This window comes from Diuraphis noxia, unplaced genomic scaffold (assembly GCF_037042655.1).
Source record: "Diuraphis noxia isolate RWA-SAM2 unplaced genomic scaffold, SU_Dnox_SAM2 contig0005, whole genome shotgun sequence".
In the NCBI taxonomy this organism is placed as follows: Eukaryota; Metazoa; Arthropoda; class Insecta; order Hemiptera; family Aphididae; genus Diuraphis; species Diuraphis noxia.
Window position 1 is genome coordinate 9,892,159 of NW_028301715.1, and position 15,656 is coordinate 9,907,814.

Consider the following 15,656-nt stretch of genomic DNA (forward strand, 5'->3'; position numbering starts at 1 on the left):
CGTCATTATTAATTGCCAACGTGCTACAACATTTTGTTCACAACAACCAGCAACCAGAGTAAGTTTGTTTGAATAAAACACGTTTCGTAATAAATTATTGTTGATATTTTTAGTTTTTTAAATGTTTTTATTGTTATCTACACGCGACTTATATAAGTAAATACTTCCACTTCCATCCGAATGGGAGTTTTCTTTTAATACCACTACTCTTTAATTAGGTACACTAAAAATTATATATAGACATTTGCTATTTTAGAAGTAACAATACATTAATTATCAATTATTTATCATATTAAATTATAATGAATATTGTAAAAGCAGGAAATTATAATATTATTAGGAAATACCTAGTATTGTTTTAGTACAGAATTAAATTATTATATTTATTAACCTTAGATACATTATGGCATGTAAGTCGATATGACTAATTTGCATTTTAATATTTTATAATAGCATATCGTGGTTATGAATTCAAGCAAAAACTGGCGCGATTGACGTTGATAAAATATTATTCGATTTCCTATACCTAATATTATTATATACAATATCTTTTGGCTCATGGCACATAATAATATGTAGATTATGTCTACATATAATAATATATATACCACTTATACCAACAGTGCAACATATAGTCGTTCAATAGTTATGCTATGACCTTTCAGAAGTAAATGTATGAAGGATAGTGTAAACAATAAAATATCTTTGACTATAACCATGTCAAGTACACGATAGGGATATCTGATACAGTTTGCCTGGCCGGGACTCCCCAAGGAGACTATATGATATGATATTATATATTATGGTGCGCGCCCGTTCATCATCTTGAACGGAATGTGTATGCATTTAATTTTACAAGGTGCTCTGAATATCTTATTTGAAACGGTTTAAATTACCATTTAACACGGGCAACATTAATTATCGGTTATGTTAGTACCTATGTACCTATATTATAATTTTAAAATACACAAGCTATATGCGAATATATGATTAATAACTCAACAAGGAGTACGCGTGGTGTGTAGTCGAAATAAATCTGAGGCATCGAACAATGTTGTACTAAATACTAGGGTGACCATATTTAAAAAAATAAAATACATGACAAAAACATATAATAATATAATAAGTATTTATTATTATTATTATTTTAGTTTCTGAGCGGAGCGGATGAATGTATTGACTTTACCATGATGTGTGTGTTTTTTTTTTTTTGTGTCTGTCATCACGTTTTGGGGCAGTAAAAATGCTTCGATTTTTGACTTCAGTACCTCGTTCGATCAGAAAGTGAATCTAGTTGGTACTTTGGGGGTCAAAAGCAAAAATTCTTAATACTTTTTTAAATAATCGAGAAAAACAAACTAAAAATTACGGGGAAAACGGTAAATTTTAAGCACATTCATTTTTCGACAAAATCGATTTTGGTTTTTGATGTAACTTTAAAACAAATAACCATAGATACATGAAATTTTCACCGAATGTTTATATAGGTATATTCTATCCACCATGCAATTTTTAAATTTCGATCATTATTAGTTTTTGTTTTTAAATTAATATCGATAAAAATTTATTTGTTATGCAGAAAAGCTTGAAAATTAAATACAAGGCTCTTAACATATTGTTACAATAGAAGTTGAAAAATAAAAGAAATTCATAGTCACAATTTTTTTTATAAGCATTCAAAGTTTTAATTTTGACAAAATACGTAAGAATTACAAAAATTCACAAAATATTTTAAGCTAGAAATTCATAAAAAATTTTCTTTTCAAATCTAAAATTTGAAAATTTAATACAAGATTCCTTAAAAGTTTTTCAATCTTTATCACAAATAAAAAGTCCACCGGAAATTCAAATTACATTTTTATGAGCATTTGAAATTTAAATTTTTACAACATTGGATTTTCACTTTTAGCGATTTCTTTATTTTGGTGTAACACTAAAAAAAAATGACCGCATATACTTGAAATTTTCACTGAATGTTTATATAGACATTTTATATATTTGATAAAATTTTCAAAATATTTAGATTTGTTTTGAGCTGTTTACTGACATTTTAATTTTTCAACTTTTTTAGTTTTTTTTTTCTATAAATATCGTATCTATAAATAAAAATGTATGTGTTCGGTAGAAAAGCTTGAAAATTTAATACAAGGCTTCTAACATATTTTTACAATAGTAGTTGCAAACTAAAAGAAATACATAGTCACAATTTTTTTTTATAAGCATTCAAAGTTTGAGTTTTGACAACATATTATGTAAAAATCACGAAAATTCACAAATTATTTTAAGCTAGAAACTCATAAAAAATTTTCCTTTTATATCTAAGATTTGAAAATTTAATACAAGGCTCCTAACATATTTTTACAATAGCAGTTGAAAAATAAAAGAAAAACATAGGCACCATTTTTTTTTTACAAGCATTCAAAGTTTGAATTTTGACAACATGTGTAAAAATCACGAAAATTCGTAATTATTTTAAACTAGAAATTCATAATTTTTTTTTTTTAAATCTAAGATTTGAAAATTTTGAATATTCTATAATATATTCTAGACAGATAAACCGTCTTCGCTCAGAATCGTTTTTCGTATACAATGATATAATATCATTTAATTTAGAGCTCAAGCTTGTTTTCAGTCAGGTGGGGAACACTTTGAAAATCTTATTAATTGGTAATTAAATAAACGTAGCATTTATTTCCTTGTTATTTATTTTTATTATTAAACTACATTATTTCCAATTTGTCTTAAAAAAAACTGACTTATTAAATTATTTATATCATCTCTAGTGAGTTTATGTCTAATTTAGACTTGATGTTTAGTAAAATTACAAATTGCCAATAATTAAAATCACAAAAGACGTGTAATGTTTAGCTGCGTATAACTCTTTGATTATGAAAGATATGAAAATCAAACTTATGAGGTATTCTAGGTATTATTCAGTAGAATAATGTACATACAAAAAAACCCATACTAAATATTGAATTATTTTGAGTAATACGGGATTTATTTTTAAAAATCCAACTTTTGATAAAAAAATTTTATTCAATTTAATAATAATAATTTACATAATTCTGGTTTAATTGCGTATATTGGTTGATAGGATAATTAAATAGCTTTAAAATAAAAACAAAATTATGTTAAAATGTTGAAAAGTTTCGGAGAAACATAAAAAAATCCGTGGTAGGTTTGGTTTGGTTTAAAAAAACTTAAATTTACCAATAACTTAACAATTAATAAAAGAGTTAGACCCCCACTTTAAAGGTTATTTTTGCATCATTTTAGGTCTACTTTCGTATGACGGCGGCTGGTCACTTCGCCCCGGAACACATTGTATATTAATATTAAATTACAATAAAATAACTAAAACTATAAAATGTTTTCCAAATCTACTTCAAATATCTATAAAATAAATTGTTGGACTTTAGTAGACTATTAAAAAAAATCAATTTAAGTGAAAATTTAATATTTATAGTATCTACTTTAAATTACACTAAAAAATATACAATTTCCATTTATTATATAAAATTGATTTAATGAATTCATTACGAAAATATCGGCTGTATGATAAGTATTTTATCCAAGTGAATATTATTAAAGAATAATAATTATTGCTAGTATAAATTAACACTCGTGTTCACTAATGTTAAACATTTATTTATCCTTCACTGCATATGGTTAGTTATTATCTAGTACATATTATGAGTAAATGTAGAACTTATACATATATATATATATATATATATATATATATATATATATATATATATAAATTATACAATATACATATATAAATTCATTCAAAAATATTTTGCAATGACTAGTTTTTCGATTGCAATCATCTTCCTACGACTTACAGGCGAGTGTAATATCAAATATTACACAAACTCTTTTCAATAAACTATAATTAAATAATAAATAATGTTTACAATATGTTCTTATTTTGAGACTTAATAAATAATGAATTACATGATATTATTATTGTAATTGTATCCATTGTTAAAATACAGTATCAAATATGAATATTAATGAGTACATCGTACACATGATTATATAAATTATCATTTAAAAATTATAATTATTAAATATCGTTTCAAAAATATTCAGAAAATAAAAATAATTAAACATGCAAATAACGTAAAAAATAATTGTAAATAATAGTTAAATAGATCATGTTCATAGTTAAAATTCAAAATTATAATATAGAATCTATATTATAATTTATATATTATAGATAATAGGTAAGCTGCATGTACATTAATATTATATAGGTAGATTTATATTATTTTTTGAAAGTTATAAAATGATAACGTTTAATAGTTATTTTATTGATATTAATTTTATGTAAATTTGAATTGGTAAAAAAAAACTTAACCTAAAACTATACGTTTAAGTTATTTTTAGTTATAAATGTAAGACTTTATTTTGTAAATATTAGAATACATTTAAAAATGATATTAATATTATAGGACCTATATTATAAACTGGTTTTATTGCATTCATATTGATTATAATTATGATTAAAACATTACCGCTGGCCATTTGTTATTTGTTAGCCCAATTTATACAATTCCATTTAAAGTTCATTGACTTAATATTAATTACTTATACGTGTCTATAGTTCAATTATTAACATTATTGTACATTTTGGTAACCCGTCTTTGTAAACATAATTTGAGTTTAAAGTTTTTTTTTAAATAAACATTTTTGTTATTACATATTTACAAAATATGTTACAGATATATTATATTAGAACAATAAGTGAATGTGATGAAAAATGAAGTAAAGAAAAAATCATGTTTCTTAGAATAAAGAACCCTCCTACTGGAAGAACTTAAATGTATGTTTAAACTTTAAAGTTAATGATTTATTATGATTTCTGGAATAATTGTAAGAATATATCATATTATAATAGTTGATAACAATAATATTAAAAAGAAAATAATATATTTTAATAACATCATAATTTTATTATGATAATAATTGTTCTATATTGGTTATCGTAGTGCGAAATAATAGGTACATTTAGTATTCAACATTTTATTGTTGTATAAATTATACTTAATCGATTAAGGAGTGGCATGGATATTTATTTATTTACATGATTTAAGAACTCAAAAATTATGTATTATTATTATGAATATTTGCTCTTTGCAATTACGTGCGCTGAATTTATTTTGTTCATTGCCATATTATAATCAGAATATTGTCTCATGCTCCTTAGTTATGACTTATGACTGTAAGAAACTGGTTAGAATGTAACATTAATATCTTATCTTATAAGACTTTTATTTTTAGATTTATTGTAATGTTTTTGTTTTGTTTACTTAAGGAAATTTAAAAAAATTTTGTTGAGATTATTAGTTACCTAACCTATTTAGTATTTATTAAACATAAAAATACAAATCTTAAATTATGTATTTAGTAGCTTTACTACCTAAACCATTTATTATAAAAATACTTAACGTACCTACCATCACATATTTAAATGTCAATAAAAATATTAATTTTATTATATACACTTCTGTATTTATCGTATTTATCGTACTTACTCCGATAGATGTCTAGATCTGAACTAATAATCCACACTAGGCAATCAATTTCTTTTTCATGTAATATATGGAACAATTCATCATATTATACTTTCTGTAACATGTATAAAAATATTGTTATAACTGTTACGCCAAGATAATTGTATACCGTTAAGCTTTGACTGAAAACATTATGAAACAGTGAGGGCATTTTTATTGGAAAATTCCGTTAAACTCGATCGTGTGCAATGCCGTTTTCCTTGACTATTTTATGCAATTGTATTGTTTTGAACAAAACGCAGTTATAGATGAGTTCAGTATGAGTACTTACTTATGGGCATCGTGTGTGCGATAATATGATATGACGGACAGTAATATTATTATGTTGGAAATATTCTTGATGACGTCTTTGTTGGCTGTTTCCAGTCAATCAAATATTCAGTCTCAGCTATGGGTTGAAAAAATTTTGTCAGACGCTTTGGACGAATACACACCTGATGGAGGGACAGTGTGCAAACGTCATGGACTGGAGTATCGAGAAGGATTGAGAGACTTTAAACTGTGGGCGACCCAAAGTGAGCTTATTTATAAGTTTTGTTTTAATAGTATTCAATGTACGCTATACAATTAATTTACGTTTTAAAATATTAAGCTAAAGAAGAAAAAGAATTATATTTTTGAAAATAAATATGTAGTTTATATAACATTCCCCCAAAGAAACTATAACAGCTATAGTAACCAATGATATAATTTTTAAATTTTACAGGTAATTCCTCTTTTTTATAATATTATTAAATATTGAGTTCATATACGTTAATTATTGATTATATTTGGTTGATAATTATTATGTGTGCTTAAGTACCTACGCGTTGAGTCTTATATGGTAAAATGATTGTTGTGCCCATATAGTATATACATAATATATAATGCAAAATTAAAACATATAATAATTCCGGTCTCCGGACAATTAAGTATGGGCCAATAATTTGTATGTTGACCTATAATCGATAGTTACTCGAATAAAACGTTTGAGTAAATTATTATACAGGTATTTTATTATTATGTGAAGGGAGAAAATATAATTTAAATAATAAAATATAATATATATTGGATTTCCATAGACGAAATGGTGAGAATACTATAGCTTCTATATTTTTCTTTTATTAGAACTTGATATATCGTTCAATATTCACGAAACAGAAGTTGTTTACACAATTGTAAAGATTATTAGATAATTCATATAGAGTTGTATACTTGTGTAGTAATTAGTGGATGGTAGAAATAAAACTACATTAAAATAGTAAAACAATTTTTAATTTTTATAGCAAAAGATTAGTATTTATGTAATGAGTTGTTTCAATGAGTGTTCCTATTGATTTCCATTTATGTTAGGTATATGAAATAAAGTCAACAAAATGTTGACCGAACTGTCAACGGTATGTGGTAACTGTTAATTTTTCGTGTGGCACTTTATGGTGATTAGTCGAAGCCTAAAAGCCTAATTTGATTGTCAGTTTGGCACAATAATTTTTTTATGCTCTCTTAGGTTTCTGTCATAACAAACACTGTAATTTTATTATTGTTCTGTTATTCGTTTAAACATTTTTATCTTTTTTTTTATTTATATTAATCAGAATGAAATTTTAAAAATATTATAAAAAATATTTCTTTTTTCAGTGTATGACGCATCATCTAAATTTCCTACGAGGATCTTAGCTGGGAGATCTCTTGACTTTGGAAATTTCGATGGATGTTTAAAAACTGTTACTACCGGGTTGAAATTAAGTCCTCAATATTGTATTATAAGTATTCGTTTCTTACCTACTGCAAAATTGTATCCGAATTATTACAACATAACACCTAATCTAAATCCAACAAACTCTATGCAAAGGTTAGTTATCCATGTATAGATTCCAACTGTATAGTATTATGTTCGCGAAAGCTGAAATAATTAAAATTATGTAATATTTATTCAAACTTATATTACATTTAATATTATAATAATTTTATCACGTAATATTTAGTACACACAATCTTAATATTACCTAGGTATTTATAATTTCTTATGTAATTTATACATTGGTATGATAATATGATATTCACTTAGTATCAGCTAATTATTATGTTGATTGTTAATACCCGAATTAATAAAACAATATTAAAAATTTTAATTCTTTAAATATTTGTTTATTATTTAATATATTAAAATGTGTCAGTACATCACATGCTATTACAAATTTTTCTTCAAATAAAAATGCTACTATAATAATTATACCATTATATACATAAGTACTTATACGTATATGTTAAATTACAAAATATATCATTGAGCTACTGAAATCTAATAAAAATGATTCAACTAGGTATAATCAAAATTATTCTACTTAAAACTAAAAAAAATAGCTTTTTTATAAATTAATAAATAAGATTTTATTAATTCAATCATAAATTTCGTAATTTACCAACTTTTGAATAAAGAAGGATAACTTTTAACTACCAATAGTCTTGATTTTCTACTGCCCATGTTATTAGCTTAATAGGTACGTTTATATCCTATTTAGAATAATTCCAGTTTGATAAAAATACAATATAACGAAATCAATACAGCACTCTGTATACCTTCATCATGTTCACATTCAGATATACAGACAACATTATCACCTAAAATAATTTCTACATTTCATAAACATCAACTTACGACCACTGTTACTGTGGATTCACTTTATTGTACTACTCAACAGGAACTCCAACCTCCTAAGTTATTGGGATATCGAATATTTTGGTAAGACATATTAAAAAAAATATATATATATATATATAATTTAATTATGTTTAAAAATATATAAACAGCAGATATATTCTAGCTTAATTTCCTAATATAATGCTATTTTTAAATTACATAATAACATCAAAAATTAAAAATATCAGTATTTACTTAATTTTCTCAAACACTACGAAATTAATTTAACTCAATAGTTTTGACAATTGGTAAAACAGAAACTAATACAAAAATGTAAATGATGATAAAATTAAGCTAACTGTTATTTTTTTATTGATATTGAATTAAATTTAGAATTCTCCATTGAAATGTAACTCAACTCAAATAATTTATATACAATGAAGTTATAAAATAACTTTTTAATTAATAATGATATTTAAATAGAAAATATTATACATTATATTTTGTATTTTTTTTATTTAATAGGGGATTCATGTTGCTTATTTTATTATTGACTATCATCGGATCATTATGCGACGTATACAATAAGGAAGAAAATCAATATGATTACAGTGAGTACCTAACGTAATTTGAAGTTACAAAAATAATAAATTGTACTTAGTTATTCAATAGATGACTTACATAATATTTTTAGAATCATTTTTCAACGCATTCTCATTTCCGGGTAACATAAAACGTTTATTTTTGGCAAGCAATAAAACCGAGAATCTATCTTGTATTGACATTTTAAAGACTCATGCATGCGTTCTAATCATAATTGGACAAAGAATGTTGTACAGTACTGGTCAGCCACTACAAAACCCTAAAAATCTTGACGAAGTATATACATGCATAATATATAATTACCATATTCATATAATTAATTACTAACAAATACAATAAATTATTTATGTTCACTATAATGACACTCGGATATTTCTATAGGTAAATTTATCATATGCTATGATCCGCAATGGATCATTGGTTGTCGATTTCTTTTTTGTCATCAGTGGCTTCCTAACTTTTTATTTTCTCTATGATGAACTAGTCAACACAAAAATCATAAATATACCATTACTCTTGCTATGGAGATGGTTGAGGTAAGACTAAGATACATATAAAAGTATAATAACATTTTTATTTCATATTAATAATAATACTTCAAATGTGTTAAACAAATGCATTGTATTAATGAATAAAGTTATAAATTACAAATTGGGTGTAAACTTTACGTGTTGAATTATAAAATAAAAACAAAATATATTGTACTATTGATGTTCGAAATTTGAATAGGTATTTTATATTTATTTTTAAATGGTTTAAGTTTTTTATTAATTAAAATTGTTGGGTTTTCATTGAAAGCAAAGAAGTAGGTGGTTTGACATTTATTTAAGTATAGTATTATAATAGGATATATCATCGTTTAATTGACTTATACACGAGTAGATTTCCATAAAACCATACACATTAACCATAAACAATTTTCATCATTACATTATTTTATATTAGGGCTGGCGGTATTTTCGGTATACCGGTATTTAAAAAATTTCGGTATCCGGTATTTCAGAATACCGGTATACCGTGCTTTGGTAATTACCGTTGTTACCGAAAATACCGTGCCACGGTAATACCGAAAATATCGAGGTGCGATAATTACCTAAATACCGTACCTATGTAATTACCGAAAATACCGAGTTGCGGTAATTACTGAAAATATCGTACCTATGTAATTACCGAAAATACCGAGGTGCGGTAATTACTAAAAATACCGAGGTGCGGTAATTACCAAAATTACCGAAAATACAATACCTACCTACATTTATTTTTCATTATTTTTATGTAATCTGATAACTATAATGGCATAATGCCATAATACTTATTGTATTATTATAATGAAAAAATCATAGACAGCTAGATAGCCGACTATAATTTGTTATTGAAGCCGTGTCCCCCTCCCGTCCGCTCCGGACCTAACCTATAAACTAATGGACATCATTTAGAGACAGGCGGGATTATTGAGAGAGAAAAGAAACAAAGTAGTCCGCACCTCGGTATTTTCGGTAATTACCGTATAACCGATAATACCGTAGTTACCGATAGTAAACAAATACCAGATACCGGTATCAGAATTTCGAATACCGCCAGCCCTATTTTATATCCCTAATGTGTTTCCTACTGTCATCAATTACATTTCAAGATTAAATTATAATTTTCCTATTCACTAAAGTGAACCTACCTGTATAAACCGTTTTATTTAAGATAATACTCCTTTAAATACTTAATTTTCAGTTGAGACCAAGGATGCTTGTAAATTATAATTATTTTGAATCCATATATTTTTCAGACTAATGCCTGTATATGGGTTAATGATAGCTTTTCATACATTTGTTTTATTACACTTGGCTGATGGTCCATTATGGAAAAAAATAGCAATTCAAGAATCAGTAAACTGTCAAAATAGTTGGTGGAGCAATTTTCTGTTCATAAATAACTACGTACATGCGGACCATCCAGTTAGTACATTTTTTATAGTTTTTTTTTTTTTTTTAATGACCTAACAACTTCCAGTGTATAATTCAATCGTGGTATTTGGCGTGTGACATGCAATTGTTCATCGCCGGTATTATACTTGTGTATTTGGTGTGGAAGTACCAAAATTATGGAGTCTACTTAATGTGGGCTACGATATTTCTGTCGTGTATAATCCCGGCTTTTGTCGTATACACTCATCAATTTTATCCGACAATTTTAAGTTATATTTCGTAAGTAATTGCCAATATATTTTTATTCTGATATAAAATAAATTAAATCACTATTTTTACGACAAATATTAATTGATTATTTATAAATTGTAATTATTTCCAATTAAAAAATGGAATTGAAAATTGAAATAGATTAGTCCTTCACTTTTAAAGATATAAAGTGTATTATCGGTCAAAAATTCTAGGTATAATGGAAAACAATGATAAGATATTAAAATGTTTCGCTACTAATATCGAGGTATGTAAATATAGGTTAACCTATGTTAAACAACAAATAATCTTACCTTTTGTAGACCGCGAATTGTGAATTTTTATTGTGATGCGTAATACGTTTCCTTAACAGTTCTTGATCTAAGAAGTTAATTTTTTAATTTTTGTCTTTTATAAGTACAATTGTATTATAATGAATTTTATTTTTATTGTTCCTATAAGCTTTGTGGATTATCATCTCCTCCAATATTTGATGCCTGCCAGGTGCACATATTTTTTCTAAAAAATAAATAATTTTACTATCTGTGGTAAATAAAAACAAGTAAAATTTTTTTATCTAAATTGGTTTCATCGCCTTAAAAAAATTGTTAAATTAATAGAAAAAAATTTTAAATATTTAAATTGTAAAATTATGATACTTAACTTACCTGTTCGATCAGTACGATCAACGCATTAACGTTACGCCGTTATTATGGTTTCATATTCATCGAATCGTTGGCTTAAAAGTGCATTGAATTCTTATTTAGATTAAATAGTTACCCATCTAATTGAGTCTTATTATTGAAAAATAAAAAATAGTATCATTATTAATACCTATTATTTTGTGTGAAAATTAATTTATTTTTTTAAATATTTTAGAAACATGAACGTTTTTATAACGTTACAGACTTCTAAGTTATAAGGTTATAACTTATAACTTAAGAGGACGCTATGTCGCTATACCCGCATGTGTTGCCTTTGTCTTACAAGTGCATAAACATAGCAAATTTTACGTTCAGCAGATTACGTTTAGCTCCGTTAGTTTAAAATTTAGAGTGAGTTGACCTCTTATAAAAATTAAAGGTACCTAACATTATTATAGAAGGCTTTTCGTAAGTTTTTTTATTATATATTTTTATTTTAAAGCAAATAATGTGTATTTTAAAATTGTAAATTGTTTATATATTTTAAAATACTCTTTCGCTTTAAAATTAAAATATAATAAAAAGCATACGAGAAGCCTTCCATAATAATGTTGCTGTTAATTTTTATAAGAGGTCAACTCACTCTAAATTTTAAACTAACGGAGCTAAACGCGATCTACTGAGCGTAGAATTTGCAATGTTATGCACTTGAAGACGGAGACAACACATGCGGGTGTGCCTTCCTCTTTATGTATCTTCATTTTCATAATTTATATCCTTCATATTATAATATTGTATTTTTCCATTTTTCAGGATCTTAAACTATCTACCTGATCACCAAAGTTACACAATGCTATATGTGCCGAGTCACACAAGATCAACACCGTACTTCGTGGGTATATTTGCGGCGTATGTTTACCGGTACTTGAAGCTTGATAAACCAAAGTTTCGTTTTCCGTATTCGAAAACTTTAATAACGATACTCATTACAATCTATCCATTGTTTCTAATGACCATCCAAGTGTTTTACATCCACGAATACAATTTATGGCTAAGCGTTTTATATACGTTTGTGTACCGAATGTTGTTTGCTACTATTGTCTCCATGTTTATAATAATATCCGCCATAAATGGTTTTTTTAAAGGTAAACTATTAAAATGTTTAGTTGCTTAGTATCTGTAAATTAATTTTTTTTTATTATGCTTTTACATTTTTATCTATAAAAAAGAAAGGAAGTGTAGATGGCTATTCTAATGTACTTGTATATAGTAGCTTGTATTGAATGTACTTCTTAATCAAGCAGTAAGTCAATCTTATATGAAAGTGTTAAATTTTAATTTAACTGTTTAATATGAATTAGGATAGTCAGGTATCCACAAGGATAGGTCAATCAACCTATATTATTATTTATCATTTTATGATATTATTTTAAATCCTTAGCTAATAAAATTATTGGTAAATTGTTGAAATTTTGTCATAATTTGAATTTAAAACACTTACCTACTTATGAAAGAATTAATCTTGACTATGTATCTTAAATATTTTTGAATATTTATAATAACATCTGATCTTGCATTAAATATTTAAGTTTTATGACCAAGGGAAAAATATTTAGTTGAAAAAAAAATTAAAAAATAATAGAAAATGTTTATAAATAGATCAAAAAGAGTTAACATATTATTTTTTAAATAATGCAAATAGAAAATGCTAATATTTACAAATGTTTAGTATAAGTTACGCCAAAACAATATCGATTTTATCAAACTTTGGGTTTCGCGTAAAAATTCCCGTTTACCTAACGTTGATTTTTTTTTGTTTTTTTTTCAATTATTTCGAAAAGTACTGAGAATTCGTTACTTTTATAAAAAAACACAAATTATTTTATTAGAATCATTATTGTTATACTCAATGAAATATATATAATACATATCATCAATTTAAGTGTATTTTAAAATGTTATTATAGGTTTGTGGTTACGTATATTTATACCATTAAGTAAATTAACATATGGAGCTTATTTGGGAGGGCTATCAATACAATTACTACAAGTAGCATCGATGAGATCACCAACATACTTTAATGATAGCATTTTGGTAAGTAATAAAATGAGTAGATAAAATATTTTCGTAAATTAATTTTTATTTTGTTTGTGCTTAATATTTTAATTTTAAGTACAATTTTTGTATTAATGCTTGCGCAAATATTGATATTTTTAAGCTTATATCTATTTATAAATTGTATTCTTACAGTTATGGTTAGGAATCGGAGATACTGTGTTTGGATTCATACTTGCTTTTTTGTTGTATACTTTAATTGAATCGCCATTTGATGTGCTATTAAAAAAATTGGTCATCGTCATCAGTCCAAGTAAAATAATACATTTTAAATTATTATTCATGTAGTACTAACATACAATTTTTTTATTATTATAATATATTTATCTTAATAATATAACGTAGTAGCTCGTACTTATTAATTTGGTACATAAATACCTTATACAGTTACAGTATATACCTAACCTATACAGCTATACATACCTCAATACCTGTATATCCATCAATCATGAATGATGTACTGTTGTCTTAAATATTTCACCAATATTTTTCGTTTATATTATGGATTTTTTGTTTTTCAGAAATAATTTTTAATAGTAAAACAAAGACAGATTCTACAGTTCCCAGGAAGATAACTCTTAGAACACTTCGGTCTAGATAATGAGATGTAATTTTAATTACATTAATTAAGTCTCAATTGAAGCCTCTCTTTCCTACCTATATTTTTATTATTTTTTCCAAAATAAATACTATACTTAATATATATTAAATAAACTACCTAATATAAAATTAAATGCTTTTTAAATAACTATATTTTTAAATTTTTAATATCGATAATTATTTATTTTAATTAAATATAAATGTTTATGATTATTATAATTTGTAATTTTATAATACCTTCACAAAGTTGTTTAGAATTACAAAATGTTGAAATTAAACGTATAGGCTGTTTAACTATTATAAGATTACTTAATTAAAAATTAAAAATTATACTACACATTATAAATGTGGATCAAACAATTTTTTTCTTCAGTATTTTTAAATTGTATAAACGCAGCTATAATGCAGGTAAGTATAAAACACACGTTATTTTAATAATAATTAACTTTGAAATTTTACAAATTTTTTACAATAAACATTATAAATTATAATATAACTTCAAACTCACAGGTGAGACGTAAGAATATGACAAATTTGGCATTCCTTATGGAAAATCGGACGGACTTAATTATACAGTAGTTACATGATCTGAAAAAATTTCGCAGTAAGGAGGGGGGGGGTGGTATTGGTTAAACCCTTAACCCCCTGTCCATGATATTGTAAATATCTATCAATTTAAATGAAAAGCCAGTATCGCATTATTTATAATTTTGAGGTTATGAAAATCTTAGTAAAAACATATATTTAATTCAGAAAAAAAAGTTTCTAAGTGAATAAAAAATATATTAACATCCAAATGGTTCTTTTTAAGGACATTTTGGTTCTAATCGGAAATGTTTTACTTTTTGGTTTTGATTGTGTTAACGCGGTACCACATTGTAGGTACATTGTTAGATATTATGAAAAATCATTCAGTATGAAAATATATATATATATATTATATATATTATATAATTTACAGTTTTAAATTGAACTTAGTTGAAAATATCTCTCCTGAATAATTTGATATTTTGAGATAGTCCTTTTGGTACTGAGCCTACAAGTTGTCGTTACTCAAAAATTTAAAATTAATAATTTATTAAACTGTTCTGCGTCAATGTAAACGGAGTAAGACAACTATTGATGGAGTTAGACAACTATATAGATATAACCTCTAAATATTAATGATTGTTTATACATAATTATGGATTATTAGCAAAATATTGAATTTATGTTCTTTTATTGATATAGCATAGTATTTATGTACGAACTACAAAAAAGAAAAATTCAGTAAACAAAAAATAATAACAATACCTAATACCTAGTAATAATACACAAATTA

At 25.1% G+C, this 15,656-nt stretch overlaps 1 protein-coding gene and 1 long non-coding RNA gene across 4 annotated transcripts in view; one reads left to right on the forward strand and one right to left on the reverse strand.

Moving 5' to 3' along the window:
* On the forward strand, positions 1 to 14,617 carry LOC107172265 (nose resistant to fluoxetine protein 6-like). 3 transcript variants are annotated; one of them, XM_089229884.1, is made up of 12 exons: positions 1 to 58; positions 5,952 to 6,100; positions 8,166 to 8,307; positions 8,731 to 8,816; positions 8,900 to 9,084; positions 9,190 to 9,344; positions 10,589 to 10,757; positions 10,813 to 11,006; positions 12,434 to 12,765; positions 13,587 to 13,714; positions 13,871 to 13,988; positions 14,257 to 14,598. In XM_089229884.1, the coding sequence occupies exons 4-12, from the start codon at positions 8,738 to 8,740 to the stop codon at positions 14,334 to 14,336; spliced, it is 1,440 nt and encodes a 479-aa protein (XP_089086010.1). In that variant the 5' UTR covers positions 1 to 58; positions 5,952 to 6,100; positions 8,166 to 8,307; positions 8,731 to 8,737; the 3' UTR covers positions 14,337 to 14,598. The 3 variants fall into 3 exon arrangements, with proteins under 3 accessions (XP_089086010.1, XP_089086011.1, XP_089086009.1); XM_089229885.1 differs by lacking the exon at positions 1 to 58 and adding an exon at positions 7,203 to 7,420 and having other exon boundaries at positions 5,321 to 6,100; positions 8,087 to 8,307; positions 14,257 to 14,617; XM_089229883.1 differs by lacking the exon at positions 1 to 58 and having other exon boundaries at positions 5,420 to 6,100; positions 14,257 to 14,614.
* Positions 12,670 to 15,656, reverse strand: part of LOC149054871 (uncharacterized) — a 5,199-nt gene continuing 2,212 nt past the window's right edge. Inside the window, exons 2-3 of the long non-coding RNA XR_016192209.1 lie at positions 13,869 to 13,954; positions 12,670 to 12,797 (exon numbers count right to left, since the gene is read on the reverse strand). This is a non-coding gene — a long non-coding RNA (uncharacterized LOC149054871). The remainder of the gene's footprint in view (positions 12,798 to 13,868; positions 13,955 to 15,656) is intronic.